At 27.6% G+C, this 12811-nt stretch overlaps 1 protein-coding gene across 2 annotated transcripts in view; it reads right to left on the reverse strand.

The window, feature by feature from the left end:
* LOC106682334 (meprin A subunit beta) overlaps positions 1-12811 on the reverse strand; it is a 65500-nt gene that overhangs the window by 14622 nt on the left and 38067 nt on the right. For both annotated transcript variants that reach the window (XM_014423138.3, XM_024358334.2), the window contains exons 9-11: positions 11489-11606; positions 9643-9759; positions 9426-9571 (exon numbers count right to left, since the gene is read on the reverse strand). In XM_014423138.3, coding sequence (XP_014278624.1) covers positions 9426-9571; positions 9643-9759; positions 11489-11606 — 381 coding nt within the window. The remainder of the gene's footprint in view (positions 1-9425; positions 9572-9642; positions 9760-11488; positions 11607-12811) is intronic.

Below are 12811 nucleotides of genomic sequence, written 5' to 3' on the forward strand. Positions count from 1 at the left end.
CTTGAATTTAATACTAAAAAATTTCTAAAAATAAATAAAATTAAATGTCCCTGGAGACAAAAAAAAAAAATGTATAGTCTTTGGATTCGAACTCACGACCCAATGGTGGTAGTATTGGAGTACACTGCCTTGACCGTGAAATATAGTATTAAGATAAGACCCCCTAGGGGGAATTACTGGCCAGTTATGCGATCAACGAATCTAAATTATAATTTGATAATATTTAATGAATATTCAAACAGCTCCACTGTATGTGTTTTTATAAAATTTGAGCCCTCATAGTTCCTGAGACACCACTCCTCAATTCACCATACTTTAAATAATGTGTTATGAAGTTATTCAATGTGGCAGATAGTGGATAATTTTTATGGTTGTAACATAACATTTTCTTTTGCCAACAAATTGTTTATACTTTTTTTTTTTTTTTAATTTTCCGTTCTAGAAAAAAAAAGGTTAAAATAAAATGTTTTTTGTTAATTTAGAACCAGGCCTACCTTTGATCATGGGGGGCCCCAAACACTTAAAGATAAGAATGGCCTCGAGATAAGAGAACTTATTTTCTTATCAACTTTAGTTTATCAACAGAAACAAACTATCTACTAGTTTAAATAATAACTTTATTGAATATTTATGGCTTAGTTCACAGTTGTGATAAGCGAATTTCCTTTATCCTTATGGCAAATACAAATCAAACTTCTCGCTAATAGAAAAATTAATTGAGAAGTTTTAATTTTCTTAAAAGAGGGAACCTTTAACTATATTTTTCAAATATTGTGTGTTCAATATTAAAAGTTTTGATATAAATGTGAAGAGTGGCGAAATAGGGTAATTCTGGCTGAAATGTTTTTAAATCATCGGTGTGAGTGTAACTTTATATTTAAGATTGTTCCAGAGGATGGCCGAAACGTTGGGATTTTAAAGAAATAAAGAGTGTTTTGAGACTTAAATTGGACATAATTTATTTTATTTAAACAATAAGCCAACATTTGTTATTACCACCGATTATGGTTGGGAGAGTCATTTATTTCGACTAGTAATTGTGCACAGTTTTCATTAAACTAATAAAAAAATTGGAGTAAAATAAACAATTTTTTCCCCGAGCTCTCGGACTAATAAGTTTATGTGTAGTAACTCATTATTAACGTCTACGACTTTTTACGTTAAATATTAATTTTTATAAAATTTTCAAAAGTATATCATTCATCCATATTACTAAATTAATAAGAAAAATCAATGGTAAATTCTTGAAAAAACTGTGTTTCAGGAATTATTAGACAAACAAATTAAAGCTAGTTGAATGTAAAATAGTGAATCTCGGGAACTGTTGAACGTAAAATGCTCTATCAGGTTAAATATTTTAGTAAAGTTATTCTACATTAAATGATTTTCTATTACGTTTTTTCGGTGTTGTTTAATGTAGATATTTTTAAAGATATAGAGCACTAAAGAAAAAATTATTTTTTTTTTACTTTTTGAATCAGGGATCTATTTTTATTCCCTCTAAGTATAGTTGGCAGCCATAAATTTTGACTTTAATAGTTTTTGTCAAAGTAATAAAAATTGGGGTGTAATGAACTGATTAATAGGTTTATGCGTATTGAGACTTCATTAACTTCAATAAACCAAGTTCAACCATATTACTAAGTTAACTCTTATTACTGGAAATTAGTTTCCAGCCTGGAAAAATATTTCCCCCTCAATTACTTATCGAATTCTTTCACGGTTTATATTTAATCATTTTTTACTAGCTCTAAACTAAGACGTAGAGATGTCTGTTTGAACTAAAAAAAAAAGTACAATAAAATAATTTCAAATGATTATGTTAACCCTTGGCGGTTGACATGATATTTGCCAAAATAAATTTACAAAATGTTGATTTCTCGTGTTTTTTTTTTGGGGGGGGGAGAGGGTGGTTTATGAACAACAATAACAATTATAACCAAGTTAAAATTAATAACAAATTAAAGCTAGTTGAATGTAAATAGTGTATCTCGGGAACTGTTATAAACATCTCTATCAGAGCACACAGTTTAGCAATTTTATTCAACATTAAATGATTTTCTATTTTAGACACTGCTTACATATATTCTTACCTATATAATATTTTATTTCATCTTTCATTGTACTTATCTGCTACTTTCTAATTCCATAGTCATCAATCAACTATTTTTTATTATTCAAATCATTGTAAGGTTTATTTTTTCAAATTTGTTAGTTTATTATTTCTTTTCAATCTTATGTTTCTCTGAATGATGGTTGTTATCTCGTTTAGTTTTATAGCCCTCATGAACACTTGAACCTCAGGTCGAAACGGCGGCACGAATAAATCTAATAATTTTTTTTTTTTGCTGACCACCCCCTCCCCCGACCATCTTCTCCATTTATTAATCTACGGTCAACTATTTTCTAGTGTTGTAGAATTTTTAAAGATTTTTTTTGTTTTCAATCAGGCGCCAATATTTTGCTAAAATAAATTAACCAAATGTTGATTTCTTGTGATTTGGGTAAGTGGTTTATGAAAAATCAGTGTCTCGGGAACTATTAAAGAACTATGATGGCTCAAATTATTGAAAATTTGTACTATTTTAGAAAAGGTTGATTGATTGATTGATTTTATATAGTTAAAGGGTAGAATGTTTAAAAGATATTAAACACTGAGAGAGAAGTTTTGGCTTTTTAGTTTTTCGGCCACCATTTTTAACAAAAAAAAAAATCTATTTGAACATAAATTTTCTGTTGATTACATTGATTCGTTCCTTAGTTTTTTTATGGTACAAGAAGGTGACAGAAAAAAAGGCTTTTTGCGAGCTTATTTTTTTTTAAGTCGCATGTGTTTGCAATTACTCTACTGTAAATAATGTTTTATTATTTTTTTTTTTTTAACATTTTGAAACATCCACCATATTGTACTGCCTCTTACTATACTTGGCAGAATCATCAAATTTTAATCTTAATAATACACAGTTTTCATTAAAGTTATATCAAATTTTTGTAAAATAACTGACTTTTTTACACGAGGCTTTTGTATTATTTGGTGGACCACGTGGAAGGCAAGGGCCGTATGTCCTGCGATAACGGACCTTTGGACCTTTTGTTAGAAGATAGCACTGATAAGAACAAAGTAGTTTTTGTTAGAAGGAACCCTTGGAAAATTTCTGTCCCTTCGTTGACCACGTGTTCAGGTTTTGGCCCTGTACAAAACATTTATTTCAGCACCCCAGGTCAAAAAGGTTTCAAAATGGCGGCCACTGAATCATGCTTACAACGCCTTTGTTCTATAACAAATTCAGTAAAAATTAGTAAGAAATTTAAACTATCTATTGAATATAGTATTAACTCACTTCAAGAAAATGATTTTATACCCTCATAGAACTACTAGCAGTTTAATTAAAACTATAAATACTGATGAAGTTTCATAAATAATCTCTTTAAAATAATTAAAGTAAAGATAATCAAAAATAATAAGTTTGGAGTTCTATCAATCGGTAGATTCTCCCCATGTTTGTGTCATGTCATTTTATCACTAACAGCAAATTGACTTGTTATGTATATTTTTATACAGTTGTAAATAACAATAAATAAATTATAAAAATAAAATTGAATAATAAATTAGTTTTTTATAATTAGAAATACCAACACTTTAACACAATCTTGTATCGATAATATCTCTAATATTTTAATTTTTTTGTTGAGTTCTAGTAGTATTCATAAGACTTCTAGAGTTCTCTATTATTTACAAAAATAGTTCTGATGTTGAAAACATCAATAATACCTATCAAATGAGTACGAGTCAATTACGTGTTGTGTGCAACTTTAACACCACATATCTTTTTTGCTGGCAACATTAGGGATGTATTTAATAAGGATAATTTTTAGAACACTTGGGTGGAGCCAACAGAACTCATAAAAGATAAAAAAAAAATGCCAAAAATTTTTGATAAAAAAGTTTGAAATGAGAAGTCGTAAAAATTAAAAATTCTTAGAGTACTAGAAGCTCCTATTTGATGAGTTTTAAAGTTCCTAATAAAAAAAAAGAAACATTTATGCTATTGAATACATGTAAAATATCACTTAAAAATACGCACGACTTTTGTGCATCTTTGACATCATACATCTTTTTTCTGGATACATTATGTATTTATTTAATAAGAATAATATTTAAAACACTTGAGGGGTGGGGGGTGCAGGACTCTTACCAGAACGCATGAAAAATGAAAAAAAAAAAAAATTCGCTTCAAAATATTTCCAAGTCCGAAAAAACTGCAAAAAGTAAGCCTTATATATTTTTTTCTAGCAACTAAAAAAACATTCTAGCAAATATTGTTTAATAAGGATAATTTTTAGAACAAGCGGGAGGGCCAACAGAACTTTAGAAAAAATTCGCCTCAAAGTAAATAAGTTTTGTATAGTTTTCATTGAATAGATTTCAAAGTTATTTAATACCGATCGATTTTTTATTTTTTTTATTACCAAGCCAAATTGTTTTCAGCGTGCTTTTAAACCATTTTTTGGAGTTTCCAAAGAAAAAATAAAATTATCAGAGCTGAAATTGAAACAATAATTTATTAGAAAAAAGAGTTACAAATAACATGTACTGTTGAAATAAGTAATAAAAAAATGAAAAACAATAAAATAAAGTACGTAAATAATAATAAAAAAATAGATAACATCAGGGTTGAATTCTGAAAGGTTCTTCTTTCTGAATTCAACTTAGCAAACTGGGGCAAAAACCTCAGTTATTAATTAATAATTTTTCTTATTGGAAGAATAGTTATAATTTTTTGGAAGAAGATAGTTGACCGCATGAATAGGAAGGTAGTCAGGGTAGTAGTCATTAAAGGTATCGTAATAGTAAAAGAGATCTATTTATTGTAAACCAACGTTTGTAATAAGTAATTAATTAAAACATGCCTAGAGTGAGTGAAAAGTGGAATTTGTGTAAAAGTTTAGCTTATGAGTGTCTTATTGATCTTCAAACTTGTGAAGAAGAGAATAAAGATGAGCTGACAACTGTATTGAAAGTCACAACAATTAATATGGCGGCGATCTCAACTGGTCTATTGTGTGACGTCATTCTCGATTTTGTGTGTGACGTCGATCTCGAAGGTTTTTGGTTGCCTTGTAAGATTATTAGTTAACCATAAATGATGATTTAAAAAAAATATATATGGTCCGGATGGTGGTTTAGAAAAGTACAAAAACTATTGAAAGAAGATATTATAACTATTGAAAGATCGCCCTGTTGCAGGGTAACTTATTAGGTACAATTAATACCCTAATATATCTACGAAGTTGTATCTTATGCTTCCTAATTTTCGACGAAAACTATTCTTTACTTAAGAAGAACGAAGTTTCCTTTAAATAGAATGCAACAACGAAAAAATTTAAATTTTTTTCAAATTATTTTATATATAAAATGAGAATTTTCGAACATTTATTCTTTCCTTGGTATTTGTTAAAAAACTCTCTTTTTGTATTTCATTCCCGACATTTTCCAAAACCCTTGGCGTCAGAAGCAATTTACTAATTTTCAGAAAGGTTACCACTACCTGTGAAATTTCCATTGAGCCATAAAGTTTTTCTTTGATAACAAAAAGCTTCTTTGGTCTTGGCCCAGCAGGTAAAAGCGGGCGAGGCAGAGCAAGGGGCTTACTCCCGGAACTAGGGTCGAATCTACCTGGGAGTACCCAGGACCCACCCAAATGTGCACCTGCGTTTCAACATCCTATCTACTTGCAGAAAACTATTGTTCTGGACAAAGAAATTTCCAGAATTAGTTATAAACATAGAAGGGAAAATTATATTGTTTTTAATATATGAAATTTATTTTATTTTTAAAATTTTTTTACAATACAAATTTCAACCGATGGACGTAATTTCAATGCAATTATACAAATTTTAATAGCTTACAAAAAAGAAAGATTCAAGAATATGAAGTAATTATAGCCTCAACTAAAAAAATAGTAACTGATAAGATAAAAAAGTGGCAGATTGGTACTAAACAAATTTAGGATCGATTTTCCCCACTTTTATAAGCCCTAATCATTACAATGAAGTTAACAAAAATAATTCTAAAGTTCAAAATAATGACAAATTTATTCGATTCCACGAAAATATGATTGCACGATTGGTTCAATTTGATCTTTCTACTTCAACTTCATATGCTTTTGTTCAATAAAGGATTTAAAAAGATTTTTGGTTAATTTATTTTGAGGTTTAGAGTAATAAAGAGGTTTATAGGAATATAGAAAAGCCACTGATTAGAATTTGGCAAAATCTTTCTGCAAATAAAACTATAGTGAGTAGTTATTGAATTAATAACTAAAAGATCAGTTGTTATCTATTTATTCATAATTAATTCGTATAACTAAAATAGCTAGTAGCTGAAATTAGCAACTAGGCACCTTTTTAGTTATGAAGCATTAATAACTAAAATAATAATCCATACGAAATACAGTTAATTTAGCAGTAGTATTTGTACAACTTTCATTCATGAAGAATTGATCCTGTAGCTTATATAAAGAAACTATGTTTAACGAGAAAAAAAAATAGAAAGAAAATCATTGGTAACAAGAGATAATTATCTTTTGACAAAAAAGACGTAGGAAAATAAAAATAAATTGTGTCAACGAGGATCAACAATTTGTTAACGAAAAGAGAATATTTGTCAAATTATCTGCTTCAACAACATTAACTAATACAAGAATATCAGAATTATCATATTTTTGTTCGCTGTCGATACATTTTAAACATACTTCAAGAAAAGTCTAATCGTGGCCAATAAAATAATTCACCATCTTGAATTTCTTTAACCAAAGTCGTTAAACAAAATCTTGCATGGTATCAATTTGCAGAAAATTTCATGTCGAAAAAAATTATATTAGTGGTTTTAAAATAAATAAAAATATTGAGAATAAATAACAAAATTCTGGCCGGAAAAAACCCTAAAATATTTGCTCATTTTTCACTGTGCTCTAGTGATAAATGCAGGTTTTTATTCACCATTTTGTTATTTATTCTTATTTTTTCAAGCCAATAACAATCTTTCAGCATGAAATTTTCTTTAGATCACTACCATACATGATTATCTTTTTATGTTTTGAAGAAAAATTTAACAAAAATAAATTTCCAAAAAATCCTTTAAATTTGTCTAAACTTTTAGTATGTCAAAAAGATACCAGCGAAGAACAAACAAATTTCTATCTCGTTTTTACAGAATTTGTTCTGCTAAAAAAACTTAAAAAACTATAATTTGTACTTAGTTTTTTCTACGAATAACAAAAAAATTCTTCTTTAAAATTATAAATAACTAATTGCGTAAAGGTAATAGATAGACAAAAATAAATGAACAATAATGCAAAGAATGATTACTGCAATATTTCGATTTTTAAGTGCTAAAAAAAAATTAAGTTCTTTAGAAAATGAAGTTCTTTAGAAGTTCATTCGTTGTTTTTTTGTGAAATTATTTTTTGTATTAACTATTTTAAAAAAAAATACAAATTCATGTCTAAATTTGATTTTGATTTCGGAAAACCCATCATTTTGAGGAAGAAAAAATCTTTTAGAAAATATACATTTCTTGAGTTTGATAAATGGGCAGTAGGTACCCATTGCATTATATAAAATTTAAATGGTGGAGAAATTGTAATCAACATCTTTTAAACATAAAGGAAAATCTATTCTACGACAAATTATTATATTTAAATTTCAAAAATTAATGATTTTTTAATGGTCTGCACAATGCTGTTTGGTTTTTGAATAGGTCCTGATAGTTAAATTAAAAAGTTAAAGTTATTTTATTAAAAATTAATCCTAGCACTCATGGCTGGATTTAATACTTGAAACCTATGGATGTAAATAGGACTCAATTGGCAATTTCGTAATTAAAATTTTATACTTTTTGAACTAGTTAAGATTTAAAAATTATAAAAATGCATCCGATAATTTTATAATTTCGAAATGATATTTTTCAAAAGTTTACTAAAATAATAAACATAAAATGAAATAGTTGTTTGTAAGACTTTTAATTATTATTGTTAAAATTATCTTATTATTGTTTTTTACAGTTTTGGAGGACTTCTTGAATCCCCGAGGATGGAGGGGAGAGAAGAGGGGTAGAAGGGGAAAAAGAAGAGGGGTAAGAGGAATGGAGGGTATAGAGGGGAGAGGATGTTGAGTGGAGGGGATAGAGAGGAAGTTGAGTGGAGGGGATAGAGAGGAAGTTGAGTGGAGGGGATAGAGAGGAAGTTGAATGGGGGGAATGTCTAATTCCTCAAACTCTTCATGGTAGGGTTTGTCACCAGGAAATATTTATAAAATCAAAAATATTACCAATTATTTATTCAATCTTTCTTTTTTTAACTGCTTTTTCACTTATAAATAACTGATAGGCCCCATATAACACTATTTTTTTTCGTAAGATATCCTTAAAAAATATCAATAACAGTAGAAAACCACCTTAAGAAGATTTTAAACAAACATTATTAAATAAAATTAAATTGTAGCAAACAAAATAAGAAACATTTACACCAACGACCTGTTTACTTGTGTACCCATTTACATTGGCAATCAGCCGCTAACTAAAACTGAGATAGTTACTCAGGATTAACATTTGATAGAAGACATTTATGGGCACTCAAAAAAGAAAAACACTTTCAAAAACAGACATATAAATTTTTAATTTATAAAAACTAATCATTGAATAAGCTCGCTATGGGTAACAAAAAAAATTCTACATATAAACAGTTATAAATCAATCTATACATATTTTCCTTATGTCATCATACTTTAATCTTTTACCATTTTATCTCAATTAAAAAACAAATTATGCAAAATGATTTTAAAAAAATGGACTTTTAAATACTATTGCTTTTCCCTGTTTGTAGCAATGTTTTATTGCTAGATCGAACGATTTAGTTAATAAAGAACCAAGATTGTTTTATTTTATGAAGATAACACCTTTATAAAGTTTTCGATTACATTAATTATTTCTTATATAAATTATATTGTGTATAAATATACAATTATATTATATGTTTATATTATAATCAATATATACACTTGAAATTGCAATTTATGTTCTCTTTGTTATTTTTTTTATTATATTTGTTATAATATTTATTATATTTGTTATTATATTTGTATATTAATGTATTATTTGTATATAATTTGTACGTGCTCATACATGTAATTGGATTTATTTTGTGATAATAAATAAACAAATCAGTTTTGCTGATTCACTAATTAAATTAATGTTACTAATCAATTCTCTATGTTAAAAAAATATATGCATGAATGTAACAGAAATTGATAACAGTAGTGTGTAAGTTTCAATAAGATTCTTTCAAATTCTTTAGATAACATTAACCAATTTATTTATAAACTATTTCTTAATAAAATTGAATCCACTAGCCATTGCTACATACCTGCATTGAAGATGATCTCAAGAAGTACGAGTAAGAAAGGCATCCTTGTGGTCTGGAGTTATCTTTAGAAATAGCAGGATGAAAGTTCACTGATAGGAGTTGGCTTCTTGAAGAAGTATCATTCATAAAAGCGAACATGTATGCTTCTGTAAATTCAAAATTTGTAAATGAAGTGATTAAAACAACATCTTAGGGGCACAGAAAATGTTTCTAATACCATTTTTTCTCACAAACTTCCATTTCCAAATTGGTTTTCCTCTGTTCCGGAAGCCACATGAATGAGAAGTGAAATTACATTTGAACTGGTGGGTAAAACCATTCTTGGGGTTGGTACCTGAATAAATGAACAGATTGTAAATTTTGATATTAATGAAAATAAAATATCAAAGGAAGAAGTGTAAATATAAGTAAACACAAATATTCTACTTTTATAAACTGAGAGACCAATTTAATTAAACAACTCCATTTGAATCATATTATCAATCAATATACGTTCTTATAGTTTATTCCTCTTGTTAAGAAACTTGAAATCATACTGTGTTTAGGGGATTTCTTCATCAGTTTATAGAATTTCTTGTAATAGCAAAAAACAATTCCAGGCCGAGTTTCATCAGCAACAGATAGAAAAATAACTGCATTGAGATGTCCATCGATTCTCTTTCACTTGAAATATGTTTTAAGCAATAGTTGTAATAAACAATTTTCCTATCAATTGTAAAGACACTGTTTCATCTTTGGTTTTGAATGGTTAAATCCAAGATTTTAACAATGATCTAAATGACACACTTAATTTTAGCATTTTAAAAATAATAAATATTACCTCTCATAATGAAACTAAGCTACTTAGTAAAGTAGGAAACTAAACTTGAAATGGATGTTTAAAGTGAGCACAAAGGAAAAGTGAAATTTTGGGGAATAAAAGTGAAGGTAGTGTTTACTATATTGTTTATTGTATTAGTAATTAAATTAATATGAACTTTCTATGGTAATCTGAAATTTTGTCTTCATTGTAGCATTTTGATTTATTATTTATACATTTGTTTTTATTCTAAAGTCATCAAAATATGTAAATATATACATTTATCATCAAATATGTGAAATAAATTGGCTAATTGCATCTGAATACACTGATTCATATAGATTTTTGATCTGCGGCTTAAAAAAAGCACTAAAACAATATATACAATTGCATAAAATCCAGGCCTTGATTATATACAATTATGGATGATACAGACCTGATCTTTGATAACCAATAAACAATTTTATTTCACTAAACCAATTAAGAATTTGCTATAAGGAGGTAGCTCAATTTTGGAGTAGTTCAGATTTAATTTTGTTACAAAACATAATTCTTTCATTTTATACCAGACATTTGTTGCTCTGATTATTAGTTCTCATGTTATACCATAGGTGACACTATACATCATGTTAGTAAAATTATTCACTTACTTGGAGAGTTTAGTTTTCCTAAAATGTTTAGAAAAAGATAGGATACAAAGAAAACTCTCTGAATCTCCAATAAGTGTAGAAATCTGGTACGAATTTTAGATTTTGTCCTTTCCACTAATAAGTAGTTCTAGTAATACCACTGTGGAATTCCTGTTTCATTGGGAAAAAGAGGGAGGTCCAACAATCAAACTTATGTTATCTAGTCAGAAAGTTAAATTTATAACTCAAAATACTATCCTAATATTAATAAAATGGCAGTTGATTTTGGGGATACATTCAACTCCTAATTTTCTTTGGAATTGAGTGGTCTGATTTGTGGATAACCTGCTTGTAAAAAAAAAAGGAAGGTTAGTCTAAAAATACACATTTCAAGGAACAATTGATGAAATGAATCATAAATGAGTTGTTTTTTCACATAACTTGGAATTTTGTATTTTCAAATATTTTTTGTATTTTAAGATGGGAACAGTATTTTTTGCAGTTACTCTTCATGTGATAATATATTATTAACCTTACGTTCCGAATATCTTTAAGATTCAATTAAATATGTAAGTATAAAAAAATGATTTATTATAATGGAATTATGGTACAAGTAAGTTTTATTTTATAATTACCGTCACATTTGTAGAGTTTAAGTACTCTGCGAATATCACTTTGGCTCAGTTGGTATTTCCTCCATAATGGACCAATCAGAGCTTTTGATTTTGTCTCTATAGTTGGGGATTTGCCATCCTAAAGTGCCAAAGTAGTGATTAAAAGTAATGGAATAAAAGTGACAGATAAAAACAGGAAAATGGTATTTTTAGTTTTCTAGATAAACATAATATATCTTCATTTAATTGATTGTATATAGCATAAAAATATAGCATGGGAAAGTATCATCATTTTGAATAATAAAGAAATTGTTTTGAAATGAGCGATAATCCAGTTTAACTCAAAGTAGAGGGACAGTGAAAATTGAGTAATATTTATATTTTTATATATACACTATATTTTTAAATTATAGTATATGATTAACATATTCAGATTAATATACTATGTTAATTATTAATGAATTAATTTACTATGTTAGGATAGTCTTTTTTAGTCTGTTCAAATGAGATGTTTTATTTCTGGTTTATATTTTTTCTGTATTTCAGTCCTGAAGAAGACTAAATTGGCAAAAACTTAACTAATTAGTAACTGATATTTTAGGGACTTGAGGCTTTAATTTGGAGTATTTTCTTTTGATTTTTTTTATTAATATGAAGAAATGTAACTGCTATATACAAGCAGAAGTTTTTAATAGTTAGTTTGTAGTTTTGTGAATTTTCAATCATTAGTTTGAACGAATTATGTTTCCATTACAATTTGGTTTTCCAAAGAGTTTGAATATCATAGAATTTTAATTTTAAATTCTTGGAGTAAAAAAAAAAATGCTTTGCATTATATAAAAGTGTGAAGAAAAAAGGTCTTTTGTACATTGAGATGGTCCCAAATGGCACGGCTATTCATGCTGAGGTATATATATATATATAAGTATCGGTGAAAGCAAAATGTTAAAAAAGAGAAGAAGGAATAAGATGTGACAATCTTGAACTGCTGTAAAATATTGACTTTATTATTTTTTTTCCTATCTCCTACATTATTTATTTATTAAAACATTTACAATTATATATATACAACTTATCAACTAAGAAACTATACTGACTTTATTGGGTTCAGTACATCTCTTTATATACATTCTATCAGCTGATCTTCTCAGTCAGCTATCATCGAAGTAACAGCTGACTCAATCTATAACTTTATATATAACTTTTTTCTTAACTGTTGTAGGTATATATATAATGTTTTTAGTTTTATACACACACACATATATGTGTGTATATAATTTAATGTTTCACAAAACACTTCCTTGTGTCCTAGGTTCAAACATCCCCAAATGGTCTTCTGTCTTT

Source organism: Halyomorpha halys, unplaced genomic scaffold (genome assembly GCF_000696795.3).
Source record: "Halyomorpha halys isolate HHAL.00 unplaced genomic scaffold, Hhal_1.1 Scaffold24.1, whole genome shotgun sequence".
NCBI lineage: Eukaryota > Metazoa > Arthropoda > Insecta > Hemiptera > Pentatomidae > Halyomorpha > Halyomorpha halys.